We start from the raw sequence: 15,047 nt of genomic DNA, 5'->3' as shown, positions 1-15,047 counted from the left end.
CTAGCAAAGATTTTCAGTTTTAACAGGAAAATGATGAGTGTGTCTCCCAGGATATCAGGGTCCCCTAGCTTATCTTGATATGGTGGTTCTTCAGATCTTTGTTCCTGTTGGGCAACCAAAAAACTGTGCCAAAAATCTTAAGGAAAATAATGACTACATGATTTAGGAGCCCTGACTCAAGAAAATCCAAGGTCTCCATTCAAAGTACTCCTTAATGCCACTTAACTCGGAGGAGATGCTGACTGCAGCTTGCTTTACTTGGCAGTGAACTTCATCCTCTTTTTGTTCAGAGCCTGAGAACAGAGAGCAGTTTGTGCAGGCTTTCCACTCTGCTTTCCACGTGGTCCTGCAGCTGTGGGAGGAGGAGGAGGAGGGCTTGGAAGCATCCCCTTGGCAGTGTGAGGCGAGCTGTTGGCACGGACGCTGACTGACGAGTGACATCCCGGTGTCACCCCTCCTTCGGGTGCCCAGGGCAGGAAGGAACAGGAGGAGGTAGAAGGGAACAGAGACACTAAGACAAAGGTTGGGGTCTGCAAGAGGCTTAAGGGAGATCCCCCAGAGGGGAGGAGATGCTGAAGACAATAGAGGCAGTTAAGTGTCTTCACCCTTTTGGGTTTGGTAATATGGTGGTCACCACAGGAGCTGCATTTTTTGAGAGTAAGATTTATAGTACTTTTTCTAGCATTTGAATTGATTCTGTTTATTCCTAGACATTTTAAAGCTTTTTTTTTTTTTTTAATCCATTAAAAAAAATTTCCCTTGTGCAAGAATGAAACAAAAGCAAGTGTTGGTTTTCCAGATTATGTAATTTAAAAAGCAAGTTTCCCTTGCTTATTTAGAGGGCCTGAACTGTTTGATTAGATTTCTATCACTGCATTGCTGTAAGGTGTTAGAAAGTGATGCAAGTACTTTCTGGTTTAGGAACAGCCATCTTGCATCACACCTTATCAAGGTTCAGAGCAATGTTGCCCCGGGGCTGTCACAGCTGGGAAATGACGCTTTCTAAAAGTCACTCTAAATTTGTGTGAAAGTTATACTAATTCTGTGCACATCCATCAGAGATGTCATATATATTAGGAAGAATAAATCACACTCATTCACCAGTTTAAGCAGAATTCCCACTCTTCAAATGACTTCAAAGCATGCACATGGGAAGTGACTTGTCCAACATATAGTGGCTAATCTTGAAGGGGATTGAGGACGTCTTATTTCTAAGCCTCTGCTTTAATTGCTAGGTTTTACATTACCTCTGTTCCTTGCTGACATGATAAAAATGGAAATTAAAAAACCCCAAACCCTAGTTTTCAGTTTCTCTTATTTTCTGTTTCTTCCATATTTTCTGCAGTGTAGAAATCATTAGCTTGGTATTTCCAGTCAAGAGTTCTTAATATGAACTTATATGAATATGATTAATACGGCCTATGCTATACAGATGCCCATTTTGTCTAAATCAGGATAAATATAACTAAAAAAATAACTTACCTGAAGCAGATTCCCTCTTTGGGCTTATCTGGTTTTATGCAGGCAGGCTCTCATTTTCCTGCATCACCTTGTCTTCTCGCTAAATGAATGGCATTTTAAAAAATTTGGGTTAAGTCGTTAATACATCCTCCACATAAATACATGGAGAGAGAGAAATTTCCTGCTTTATGTATGTCGTCTGCCATCTTAGAACAACCTTACACAAGTTCATATGGTAGTTCTTATATTAAATCTTTTTAGCGTACATATCTGCTGAATCCTCAACTTGCTTAGAAATCTGCTTCTCTTGTGAAGATGCGTTTTCCCAGTATTAAATTATGAAATGTAATTACATTAAATTACCAAGAGTACATGCTTAGCCTGCTGAATGTGTGGAGAAATACATTATTATTATTATTATTATTATTATTATTATTATTATTATTATTATCAGTCATGGTCTAAATTTTCGTATGATTAAACCTATTACCTTGTAAAGGTTAATCTTTCTCTTTAAGGCATAAGTTAATTTGTGGTGTGTTCACTAACTCCAAAACGTATGCGTGTTTTTGTTTTGTTTTTTTTTCCACAGTTTTTGATGATGAAGAAGAAAGCAAGTTGTCTTACACAGAAATTTATCAGGAGTACCAAGCTCTGGTGAGCATTATCCACTATTTGTGGTAGATTTCCAAGAAACAGAATTTAAAATATTGAAGTAGTATTTAGATGAACTTCTAATTGTGTTATCCTTATTATGTAGACTTTTCTAATATTGCCTGTTACAAGTGTTATTTAGAAATCCTAAGTCATAGTTGTCATATGGATTTTTATGCTTAAACACCAGACACATAGAAAAGAAGCTTTAACACACAGTCATATCTTTTATGCTGTTACATATTTTTCATTAAAATTAATATATCCGCTAGCTAAAATGTGGTACTTACAAGCTTGATGATGTTCATATTTTCTGTCAAGTTAAAATAACAAAGAGCACGATGTCTAAGAACATGTATAACTTGTATTTTTTTCACTAATGAGTCTGGTAAATCTTTTGAATTAACTTTCAATTATCAGAAAAAAAACTACAGGAGATTTTTGGAGCATGCTTAAAATACCTATAAGCCAATGCCCACAGATTTCTAAAATATTTTTCTGTAACAAGGCTTGGTAATAATTTGATGTTAAAGCATCAGTTGAATAAATACTGACCAACATCCATTTTTGCTCTGACCCCGAAGGGTTTCAGGCATCCAGACTGGCAAAAAGCCTTTTACCTACAGGGCAAAAAATGAGGAGGAATACTAGCCAGGAGTCTGGGGAAGAGGTTGAAAGGTGAGATGCTTGGAAATTGGAGATGCTAAATTAAATAGTAATCAAATTTAGCCATAAAAATGCTTATTTTGAACTGAAATTAAATAAAGCCTGACATATCAGAAAAATAATTTATACTATTGCAATGATTTTCCTTTGAGTTTAAAAAATACAATGTCAGCAAAAAAGAATATACAATTACAAAAAAAATCATATTATCCTTAGTGAAAAACCTCTTAGTAAGGCTTATACTTTCTCACAGGTTGAAAAATTATTAGAAGACTATCTTAAAGAAGTTGGAATTAATGAAGAGAAATTTCAGCAAGCTTTCTCATCTCCTCTTGCAAAGACACACACTTCGCAGGTAAATTTTCCTTTGTTTAGGAATATATAGATTTAATTTTTAGCTTCCTGTTTTCACTCATATAGCGGGGTGGAGATGAAACTTTGAAAAATTTTCTTGTTAAAACTGTAATTTTCTAAAACGCAATGTGTTTGTTTATGTTATGAACTTTGACCAGAAAAATGCCTGTCTTGAAAATAATGATGGGTATCTGTGTGGTGTCAGATACCTTTTGGGAGTCGTCTTCTATGCTTTGTATTTTCCAAAACAAACCTCTAAGCTTAGGGTGCTTCTGCCACCTTTATTTGGGTATTTGTCAGCTTTATGTTAGTCTTCAGTCTCTTTACAGTAGCAGACAGAGATTAAAACAATAGACATGTTCCATAAAATAGAAGATGTTTTCCTCTGATTTTATAATAAAACAAAACAGTAAAATCTGTACGGCAAATGCTGGCCCTGAGCAGACAAGGCATGGTCAGGCAGCCCTTCACCTGCTCAAAGGTATCCTTCCGAATTGTCTCGGGTATATTGGGCAGAGGAGCGGGAGCTTTTGCTGCCAGTTTAAATGGGTCTTTGCTGACATGCCTCCCCCCAGATGTGTAACAAGCAACTTCAGAGTGCACATTCCTCACTCGAGCTTACGCATTTGTTCAGGAAGTCAAATGAATTGCAGTTGTAAACTTACACTGGGAAACCCTCCAGGTTTTGTGATAATATTATTGTAGATGTGTTGATCTAAAGACATGAGCCATCAAATTCTTTTCTTGACTACTAGCTCAACTTGTACGGCTGGAAAAACAGATAGCTAGGAGAATGAAATATAATTATTAAAAACATGCTCCATAGAATTTAAATCCCAGTGTAATTTCAAGCAGACTGAGACGGTTGTGATTTCTCTCGGGTTTTTAATTCTGTGCATATCTTTCCTCCCACAGGCCATTTTGCAAACAGTGTTGGCAGCAGAAGATTTTAGACTATTTAAAAAAATGATGGTACAGAAAAATATTGAAATGCAATTGCAAGCTATTAGAATCATTAAAGAAAGAAATGGTAAGAAGTGGTAAATGGGGGAGGTTCACTTCTTTTCATCTTTTCAGTGTTCATTTGATGACTGTGTAATCCGTTCATAAATGAGCATCAAATTGCTGGTTTAGTTCCAGTTCAAGTTAATGGAAAAGATTCTGTTGATTTTACTGGGTCTAGGAATTCCATACTTAGTCCTTGGCTTATATTCTCCGTGGCAGCTATATTCCTTTTTAAGTTAACAGATTTTTTCAGTTCTGTTCGTCTTAAGTTTTCCTGTGAAACCTGACTTAGTTTTTTTGTTAAAGAATTTTGGTGGTAATTTTGAGTGTTAAAGCAATTATTTCATCAAAAATGATAGTATCGATAGTTTGAATTATGCTACTTGCATAGCAATGACGCTGTTCTGTCTGCCATGCTTACTTCACGATTCACTCTGTACAGTTGCACATGAAAAATCCATATAGAAGGCAGAAGTTACGGCCTTCATCGTGCTAATACAGGCACGCTTTTAAAGATGAGAAAATAATTTATACCCAACTTTGCTGCTCTGTTGATGTTTCTGAAAGGATTTTCATCTACCCGCTCCTTTCTTCCATGTCTTTAGTTTTACCATTTTGTTTTGTCTTCTTACTGCATGCATGCTTTTCAGAGAAGGATTTTTGCGTTTCAGCTTTCATATCACAGCTAAATTTGAAAGCGGTCCCGCTAGCCATGGCTGAATTGCAGTCTATAGGGAATGCCATATAATGGTCAATGCAGAGTATGGCTTATGCTTTACCCTTAGATGTCAAAAATTCCGTAGTTCAGAAACCTTTGCCTTTTTGCTACTAGCAACTTGATGCCCAGGATCTAGAATCTTTTTGGGAACAGTTACAGAGAGGAAGAATTAGATGGGGTGGGTTCTTTCTCTACTCTGCCTGAAGAATGATACCAAAATGAGGTACAAAACAATTTTCTTTAGAGTAACGGATAAGTTTTGCCATGTTTTTCAATAGGTGTGTTGCCCGACTGTTTGACAGAGGGTTCTGATGTATTCAGTGAAATTGAACAAGAAGAAATGAAAATACTGAGGGAGGTTCTAAGGTAAAAAAATGAATCAGTCCTACTTCATACATTATTTTAAAGTAAGAAATAAAGGTATGTAGGACCTAACTCGTCCAGCCTTTTCCAGGAAACTGCCTTCATCTTACAGATGACATGAATGTCCTTGTCAAAATCCTACCTAAGAGAAAATGGGTGGTGCTAGACAGTGGGTGTGATCAGGATTATTTAAAGACTGAGAGCTAACTGCTCCACCATGGTGAACTGTCTTGGTGGTGCATGGAACAATGTGCAACTTTTTAAGACCCCCATCATTTCCATTCTCCCCTGAGTCTCCAAGTAGACCTAAAGTTAGACCTGGCTAGATGCCTCTGGACAATAGGGGCACGCTAGCTGTAATCCATTCAGGGAACACCCCACACATTAAAGCCTGGGAAAAGCAAATTCTGCTTTTGCAGTAGGCTTTATTCTGTTCTACAGCTTCCTTCTTAGTTGTGTTCAGTGAGTGTTGCTATGATCTAAGAAGGTGTGTGTGGACTGATACAGCTTCTATAGATTCTCCTCCACTCCCAGTTCACATATATATAAAAACATAATCTTAAACAAACAATAGCAGATTAATCCATTCACATTATATTAAATTACGCTATTTTCCCTCTGTATTCTGGAAATACTTCCCTTCCTGTCCTTAAACGAGCCAATCAAACAAGGGATAGATAAACCCTGGAAATTCTTACGCAATTATTTTTGCACAGGGAAAGACAGACTGAGGATGGTGGGTTCTGTTGTGTTTATCATAATTATTTATTTCTATTAAGAGTGCATTTTCATTTAAGTCATGGAAGTATTTTGGATACCAATAAATTCATAGTATCTTGTAATTGTTTTGATAGTCCTCAAATATTTAAGCAGTGCTAAATTTACCTCAAAGTCACTAATACTAAAGAAGTTTTGAGTATTTACTTGTATTTTGTGTTCCAGAAAATCTAAGGAAGAATATGAAATGGAGCAAGAAAGAAAGAGGACCGAAGTAGTGAGTACCTTACCTTTCTGGATGAGTTATGTTGATGATTAAGAAACACTCTGATATTCCTGTCCTGGGTGTCGACTGTGTCACTTTAAGGTGACGCGTACCATCCTAAGCAAACCCAAGGTCTGTCGGGAAGGTCTCACTGACGTTTCTCTTTGAAAGGTCTGTTCTGTTTGCGTCTTTCTTGATGGTATCACCGACGCTAGTGCTATACATGATACCATTAACCATGGGACATTTGGTGGAGCTCATATGATAAGCGTATTCTCTCCTGAATTCTAAAATCCTGGTAACGGATGTCAACCTTTCAGATTCAGAGAACATCTGAATTACTAATACTGTCAAGATCAAAGAGACTTCAAAGTATAAGCTCCTTAGAGATAACAGCATTCATAATCCTTCAGGAATTTTAAGGATCACTTTATAGACAGCATAGTTACTCGTTAAGTCTGCACAATACTGCTAGAACCTAATCGCCAGGAACCAGAAATCCTCTCCACGTTAGACCATCGCTTGGTCTCCATCAGAGTACACGATGTAGAAAGGTAATTGAATGTAAAAGGGGGACTGGCTAAATTGCCAGTCGTTCAGCAACTGAGAAACAAATTGGAATTGAAATCCTCTACAGTGGAATCGTGGCAATAAACCTCCCCTTCACTGAGAAAATGTACGAAAATAGCTGGAATTGTAGGCTGTATCAAAAGGGAGCAGAATCGCTCTTCTATTCTCTTCTGTCATTAGAAAATTGAGCATACTAAATTTGAAGAGAGAAAGCACTGTTTTCTTCAGCCTGAACTGACAAAGAAACCACCCAGAGACCAAATGCAACTACCACAGAAGTCAACGCTTGATTTCCAATCCTATTCCCCAGTTCAAACCCACCGTAGCTGCAGTTGACAGCTATGCTACTGAATGCAAGTCCTAAACAGTTGGGATATTCTTCCAAATTAAACCTCTCTCCCAGGGCCTGACACTGTAGAAAAGTGATGACAAAACTCTTCTTTCCCATATTACAGTGATAGACTTCAGGAAATGAGTCACCTGTTCTATTTGATTTCTTACAAAACAACCTGGAAACTCAAGGTTTGGCTCATTTTAAGAATTCAGGCTGTATTAAGATGCAGGCTTATCCAAACCTTTATAGACCAGCCAAGAATATCAATATTCTTGACAAACAAGCCAGATTACAGAGGCCCCAGTCAAGTTCACCTGGATGGCGCAGGTGACAGTTAATTGTTCAGTAATACGGTTTTGTTAGAGAATGTTTTAAAACAAAATAATTCAATAGTTTGATGAACGCTGTGGGGTTCTGATACGAATTAGATGGTTGATGAACATTGTAGACATTTTCTGGGCAAATCCCAGCTGGCTTTGCAATTTTAAGAGGTGGGTTGCGTTGTCAAGATTTCCCAGACAAGCATAGAAGTAAAACAATAGAGCCAGAGATTATCTAGACCCGTTGTTTCCATTCGGCTGATTATTTCTCTGTTTCTGTGGTTACTTCGGTGGATGTTCCTGGTTCTCTTACTGTATTGTATTTTTCTGGTGGACAGAGGTCTGCCTGAAAGTCACAGGCAAAGTGTGGCAAAAAAAACCCCTGTTAACCTGTTTGTAGCTGGGAAACAAAATACTAAATTACCTAACATTCTAAATTCTGATTGTTGCTCAGGGAACAGGTTTTGAACTAAAATGAAAAATACTCACTTACGACTATAAGCCAGTAAGAACCTTCCTATTAGTAAAACAACGTAAGTAGTTTGCTTTTGTTCACTTTGACAATGCAATGTAAACAACACAGTTTTAACCAAAAGTTCTTTTGGGAGCTTTCTTTCTGTTGACAGTTTAATGCCTGAAGTACAGTGCCAGGAAATGTAATGCTTGGTTTTGTTTGTTTTTTAATTTAAGGCACGTGATAATAAACTTCAATCACCAGATGTTACCTACAGTTTTCCAGGAGATTCGAGAGAAGCTGTAAAAGTTACAGAATCCACTGAGGGAGCTGATGATTCTGAAGAAACTCCAAAACTTCCATCAGGTAATTTTGTGGGAAAATGCAATGCCGAGTGTGCTATATGATAGTATTTTTCAAATTATCCACTCGTATCAGGATTTTAAGAACTTGGCTGGATAAGGCTGTGAGTAAACCATCCTAGCTTTGAAGTTAGCCCTGCTCTGAGCAGGGTATTTGCAGACTGGTGGCCTGCAGAAATGCTTTCCGACCGGAGCTGGTTTATAATTCAGTGATGTTGTAAGTGATCTCCAATTGGAGGAGAAATACAGGAATCTAACAGCAGTTTTCATCTTTCCATTTACTGTGCTTCTGCCACCATTACTGTTAAGAACAGTGAGTTTCCTGTAAGCAACTACGCATCATTTACTTACAAAGTTATGCTTTCTTGCCCTGTGTGTGGCCATTATAGGTTTAATTTATAGTTGTACAACATTTCTTGATAGCAATCCAACGTCTCTGAAGGAACCAACCTTAAACTGTTAAGATTCATTCAAGCCGAATTGTCAGACCGCCAAACTGAATCTTTCTGGCTTTGGTTCAGATTTTTGTTACTCATTTTAATCTTTCCAATTTTACATTTTTGTTTTTGAGTGGGATTGTAACACTGACCAACTTAACAACACCAAGGAGAGCTCTTCTAAGTAGTCTTGAACTTTACCCAAGTTACGTAGTGAAAATTGTCCAGATTGTTTTGTAGATGGTTATTTACTTGAGAGCCTGACCAAGCCAGTGCCTTTACATGGAGGAGAAAAAAATCACTGGTTGTGACGGAGGTGCTCTTGGTGTGTTTGTGTTGCAGCTAAAGCACAAGGGTGCTGACCTGTTCAGGAAGGTAGGAAAATTCTTAGGTGATAGGAAGCATAAATACATGTAGGTAGGTATGTATATACACACACGTGTCTATGTATATAGGTATACATAGGCGATCTTCAAAACCAGGCTGCATCTCAGTGGGATTGGCTCTCTTACGAGTTTGTGAAAAATTCTAAGGTCACTCCCACAAATATAATTCCAGCTTTGGGAAATGATAGTCTGCGCTGTCTTTTAAGTTAACATTTTTCCTGTGTCTAGTACTTGTCTTTGTATGCATTCACACTGGATGTTGTCATATCACAGACACTTAAGCTGGATACTTTTAGCCTTGGTAGTACCTTTGGGGCATACTTGCTCCCGGCTTTTTCATTTGATGACCATTAACAGATGAAGTGGTTGTAGGACCCTCTCTTCTTTTAAACTGAGTTAGTATCTTTCACATTAGGAAACTTAAAGAATAAATTGTGTCACTGACCTTTGAAACACACCCCCCGCGCCTGCCTTTATTCCTTCTGTCCTTCTGCTGAGGTTTTGTTACATTTATTTGAACTTTTCTCTCCCTTCTGCCCTCAGAAGCATGCAGAAGGCCCGCAGGTATACTCACATTCTTTTCTTCCAGCCTGCTTTTACTCCTCTTTATTTTTGCGTAGTTGCACCACCTTGTAATGGCCCCACTAAATTATGTCTGTCCTGCAGCGGCTGTTTCCTCTGTTTCAGGAGGAAGGCACATTCCTAGCAAATACTCTGGCTGCAGGATTTACTCCTGTGCTTGAGAGAGAGGAGATCTTGGAGCTCAGGAGTCAAGACTTCTCGGCACTGAGCACAACCATTCTGTGCTGTCCAAGTGTCTGCCCAGCTGGTGCTGAGCATTCCCATGCTCTTTAAATGCCGAAGAAGAGACAAGCCTACAAAACATTTAGCTCCTTGGAAATCTTCATCCTTCGAACTGGCATCTTGTGGCAGCATAGCTGATTTCTCAAACATGAGAAAGTTTGTCACGGTTTATCTTCCAGTATCATTTTTTAGAAAAGTGGTTTTGTGTAGTGGCAGCAAAAATCAAGGAGAATCTGTACTGGGAATCATCTTCCAGACCCCTTTCTTGCACAGAAACGAGGACCTCCAGCCCAGGCTGTTAATTGCCTGCTTCCAAAACATGGGCTCCCAACTGAAGGTTCGTCTCTGATAATGGGATCACGTCCTCTGCTTGACTTGCTTCCTCTTGGTGCCAGATACAACTCTGGGAACAGAAATGGCAAGAACTTTTCACTGACAGCTTGTGCTAGAGTGGCAGGAGAGCTGCTCTCCTCTCACCTCACCTCGGTCGATCCCCGACCCTCACAGCCCACCAGATCCTGGCTCCATGTTCTCACTCATAGGGCTGTGTTACTGAGGAACAGGACAGCTCGCCTTTCTCGACCTGAGCATGGGGAGGAATCCCATGCATGGGGAGTATCGGCTGCCTTGGCAACACGGCCCTTGCATGAACCAGTTCTCGGAGTCAGGAAAAGGAAGGACTTCTTTTTTCTTTGTTTTTCATTCCCTCCAGTCTGGATGTACGTTTCTCTTCCTTCAGATACACAGTGGTTTTATTGTCTTTTGCTATTTCCCCTTCACCTTGAGACCCAAGAGTTCAGTCTGTGGACCCCTTAAAGTTTTCCGCTGTATAATGAGTTCTTCATTTTCTTAATTTCTTAATTTCATTTGGTGAGCCCCTTACAAATAGTTTGCAAAATCGTTCCTCCTGTACTTTGGCTGCCCAACTTGTTGCAGTACGGAGCGATCAGAAGGGTGAATTTCGTAGTAAAGGTCCTGCTCGACACCTCAGAGCGCAAGCGACCTTTCCAGCATTCTTGGTGAACGCTTCCCTTTCCAGATACCTGCAGGGCAGCTACTTCAAAAGTTGCACTCAAGCTGCATGTATCACGCGGATACGAAGGATGCAGCGTCTGCTGGAGCGGTCCGGGGTGCTTGCTTGTCTTTCAAGAAGATTCTGAAGGAATTGTCCACACGGAAAAGAACGTTGCTTAGTTGCCCAGAGTGTCAATGTACACATAGACAAGTTCTCAAAGGAGAAAACCCGTTACGTACCAGTAACTGTAATTCTTTGAGCTGCATTGTCTATCTGTACGTTCTCTATCCACCCTCCTTCCCTTCTCAGTATCTTTTCAGGTTCGTGGGTTAAGTGACACAGGGTCCTACGCTCACATCTGCAGGTACTGCTAGGACACAAACAGCTCCAGCTTGAGTGTTTGCGATACGGACCGCAACAGTGTAAACTTACATACACACACCACATTTCAGAGAGCTGCTTTCTGGTAAGTAGCTTTCCTCAATCATCATGTTGGTGATGGGGTAGGTATTTGGCATGCGGTGTGTGCGTTTTGCCTTTGTTTTTTGGGGTTTTTTCCTCCCTGCCTTTTAATAGGACAGTGTGAGGATTTTTTCTAGCAGCGTTAACTTTGACTTCTCACAGTGCCTCGAAGAACTTTTATCCATCACAAAAAGACTTTCTTTGGAGCATCGAGACATTTCACTGAAATGCAAGTTCCTCAGTGTGACCTTTGTTTTACATTTCTGTCCCGGTTTGTTTTCCATACTTTGAGTAACATTTCCTCTCCTTTTCACCATTTTGTGTCTTGTAATTTTCTGTACTAAAGAAAGCAGCAACGTTGAAGAGCTAAATATATATTGCTTGCTGCAACCTAAAGGAACAAGTGAGTGGTGTTCACCCTGCACTGACTTCAGCGGAGCCAGCTTTGCCATCTGTCCCGTAGAGAGCAAGGAGAGTACTTGTACCTTAATGCTCACACAAGCTATTTCTCCGCATGACACCAAAAATCCAGCACTGTAGAATCGTAATCGCCTACATTCAGTTACGTGTGTCCACTCGGGTATTACGGATAGACTCAAACTGACTCAACACAGTAAAATTGGTATTTCATTACCTGTATTATCACATCTTTATGGAGATTTCCAGGCATGTTTAAAACAGTTAAAAGCATCTTCATTTTTAATAGAAGTATAGTAGGAGCAGCAGCTTACCTTACTCGGGAGTAGCTGTAGGAAGTCTTAGTGCCGTTCTGAGAAGTTGCCATCTTGGACACCATGGAGTTCAGTGGGATGCAAGGCAAAACTAACCCTGGTGCCTGCAGAGATGTGAAAGGTGCAGCTGGAATCAGGACAGGGTTACTGTCCTTTATCAGCACAGGCGGTGTTTGTCCAAGAAGAAAAGCAACAGGGTGTCCTGCAGGACTGTCGTCTTGCACAAGGCGAGGGACTCGACAGGGAGTGGAAGATGCCAGGGGTTGGTTCCATAGAGGAGTAACAGAGCTGTGTCAGCACGGAGCTCTGCGCCTCTTGAGCTTCGCTTCCCTCCTCTCCCATCCAATTCACTTAAATGCAGTACGTTCCGATTCTTTGCTCTGAAGCGGGAAGCTGAACCCGTAGACTCGTACTTAGGGTTGGCCAAAGGGCACCTCAGAAGCTGCCGGTGACTGGGCTCGGCTTGCCAAGACCCAAATTGCAAGTATGAACTGAGTACTGGAAGCCTGAGTAGGAGATTACGTTGTGAGCATTTGACAGTTTATAATTCATTGCAGTAGAGGTACTTACGGCATAAAGCATTATCTAATTGCTTTCGTAGTGCACATACAACATCTCTGGCTTTTGAAAGAAAGTCTTATTAATAAAAATGGGAGAAATGTGATTTTGGGGTATTTTTCAGTTTTCTGTTTCATCAGAAGAGACATCTGAATATTGGAAGGACACCAAATTGGTTTTTATTTGATATATTCCTGTTCTTTTCTGATTGTTTTCTATGTAAAATTGCTGCTTAGAGGAATCTCGGAAATCTGCAAGGGAAGACTTAAAACCAGTACGACCATTACAGAAAGGCCCAGAAAGCTTACCTCAGCCATCTTGTACCAAAGGGAAAGGTGACAAGAAACAGTCAGCTGGAAAACGTTCAGAAAACACAGCGCAAAAAGCTGGGATGAAAGGACCTGTAAGTTTAAAACAAACAAGAAAAAAACCCCAAACATAGAACTAGAATGCAAAAAGCCAGGATTACATTTAGAGTAAAGCTCTAAGACAGTATAACGCTTAAATATATATTTTTTTATTCTTATAATCATGTGGGTTTGGTTTGGACTTTTTTTTTTTTTTTTTAAACCAGCACACAAGCACTGTTTTATGCTATTCCCCCGTTTAATTTGCATAAAGTTCAGATCATCATTCTAGTTCTAGAATAGAATTCAGTACTCGGCCTTTGGCCTGTGATCGTTTCTTAGTAGCCAGCTCTGGCTTGAGGCTTCAGCTTGGATTTTTTTTTCAGCTAGTAATTTCGGAGGCAAATACGATGTAAATGTTTTTGTCTCGCAAATACATAACACATGTACCAAAAATTAATTTTAAAATGTATTTAAAAATATACGTTTCCAGCATTTATCAGAACTTGAAGAACAGCAGCTGAAGCAACGAGAGGACTACCTGAAGAAAAAACGAGATATGCTGATGGCTACAAAGAAGGAGTCCAGGAATAACGTCCTGTTACCAACGACCACGGACCAGAAAGAAGAGGAATCGTCTCCTACAGAGGTGAAGGGTTCAAACATTTTAATCGTCCTGACCACTTTACAGAAAGCAGGGGCGATTTCTGTGAAGATGTAAATGTGGCCACTGAACATGGTAGCAGGAGCACAGCAACGAGTGGGGGAAGTGGAGGGGAAGTATTGTCAAGTCCCTGGTTTTGCAGAAGCTGATAGGCTAGAAGTCTTAGTGATTAAGTTAGCATTATCTTGCTTCAGTATCATCAAATCCTCATGATGAATTTATGTTTATGAACGGCAAAAATGCTGCTTTTTCTTCCTCAGCTGTGCCCTACTGCTTGGGCTGCCTTAAATCCCTGGGATTTTTTTTTTTTCTTCCTAGCTGAAATGGGAAAAACATTTTTCTTTTGCAAAGACTTATTTTACAGAGGTAACAAACTTGCTCTGTTCTTTTGTTCTCCTTTGAGAGTTTTGTGCCTATTTCAAATGAAGGAATCCTTGATTTCTGTCCATCAGCTGCTGGAACAGAAGTGACATGATGAAGATAGCTTAGGAAGACGAGGCACTCCGAAGGGTGGATGCTGCTGTCGCTGACCTGGTTGCCTCCAATACTAAAAGAACAAGTCTGTGGGAGGGTTGGAAGCATAGGACAGGACACGCATGGTGCATTACTGGCAGAGGTACCGCTGGCGGCCCAGTCCTCAAGGGCTTTGTGGGTTTTTTTGTCCAAAGGCTGTTCTCTGCTCAGAGATGTGCGTAAATTAAAAATTAGTGAATTAACAGACACATTCCTTGACTTTTAAACTTAAGCAACTACAATCACAAAAATTCCTTGCACTATAGCAATGACAGAAAACCTAGTTTGGGAAAGAAAGAAGTAAATCCTATCAGGGAAAGCAAGCATGGACATAAAATACCCAGACAGGATAAAGCTCTACCAATATAGGGGTCTTCAGCAGAAAAAAAACCCCACAACATACTACTTTTTTTTTTTGTTAATCATTTTTGCGGTTAATCTGACTTAATGCATTTACCACAAGTAGGTCTGATCTACATTTATGTCAAATGCTTGAAAACTCTCAACACAAATGAGGAAACCAGTAGAAAACCTCCCCAAAAAATGAAATAAGTTATGGTTAAAAAAAAATCACTACTCTTCATGACAGAGCATCCACTCAAGACCAGACCTTCTCTTGCCTCGGGTATTTTTCAGAGTTGCTGAGCATTTTAGTACGCTCAGAACGCGCCCAAAAATACTGTTGGCTGGGGAACTTCAAACCACCTAAGCAGCACTAGCTGAATTTGGGGTTATTCCTCTCAATAAGGTTGGTAGAGCGGGGGAAAAAAAAGGCAGACTGAGGCAAAGAGCCGGTCGTCCACAGCCTGGGATCCACTTCTTAAGAAACGGAGTAATTTTTTTTAAATTTTTTTTTTTTTTTTTTTTTTTTTTTTAAATACAATCTG

At 39.7% G+C, this 15,047-nt stretch overlaps 1 protein-coding gene across 1 annotated transcript in view; it reads left to right on the top strand.

Annotated features, from left to right (window-relative positions):
* Nucleotides 1-2,058: 2,058 nt before the first annotated feature.
* CFAP36 (cilia and flagella associated protein 36) overlaps nt 2,059-15,047 on the top strand; it is a gene marked incomplete at its 5' end in the record, with an annotated part of 13,272 nt that continues 283 nt past the window's right edge. The window contains 8 exons of the mRNA XM_009640774.1: nt 2,059-2,118; nt 3,035-3,136; nt 4,051-4,165; nt 5,137-5,224; nt 6,164-6,215; nt 8,118-8,247; nt 12,873-13,039; nt 13,477-13,632. Of these exons, the coding sequence (XP_009639069.1) occupies nt 2,059-2,118; nt 3,035-3,136; nt 4,051-4,165; nt 5,137-5,224; nt 6,164-6,215; nt 8,118-8,247; nt 12,873-13,039; nt 13,477-13,632 (870 nt within the window). The remainder of the gene's footprint in view (nt 2,119-3,034; nt 3,137-4,050; nt 4,166-5,136; nt 5,225-6,163; nt 6,216-8,117; nt 8,248-12,872; nt 13,040-13,476; nt 13,633-15,047) is intronic.

Source organism: Egretta garzetta, unplaced genomic scaffold (assembly GCF_000687185.1).
Source record: "Egretta garzetta isolate BGI_Z169 unplaced genomic scaffold, ASM68718v1 scaffold200, whole genome shotgun sequence".
Taxonomy (NCBI): Eukaryota; Metazoa; Chordata; class Aves; order Pelecaniformes; family Ardeidae; genus Egretta; species Egretta garzetta.
Note: the sequence above shows the minus strand (reverse complement) of the source record. Positions and strands in the feature narration are given on the sequence as shown.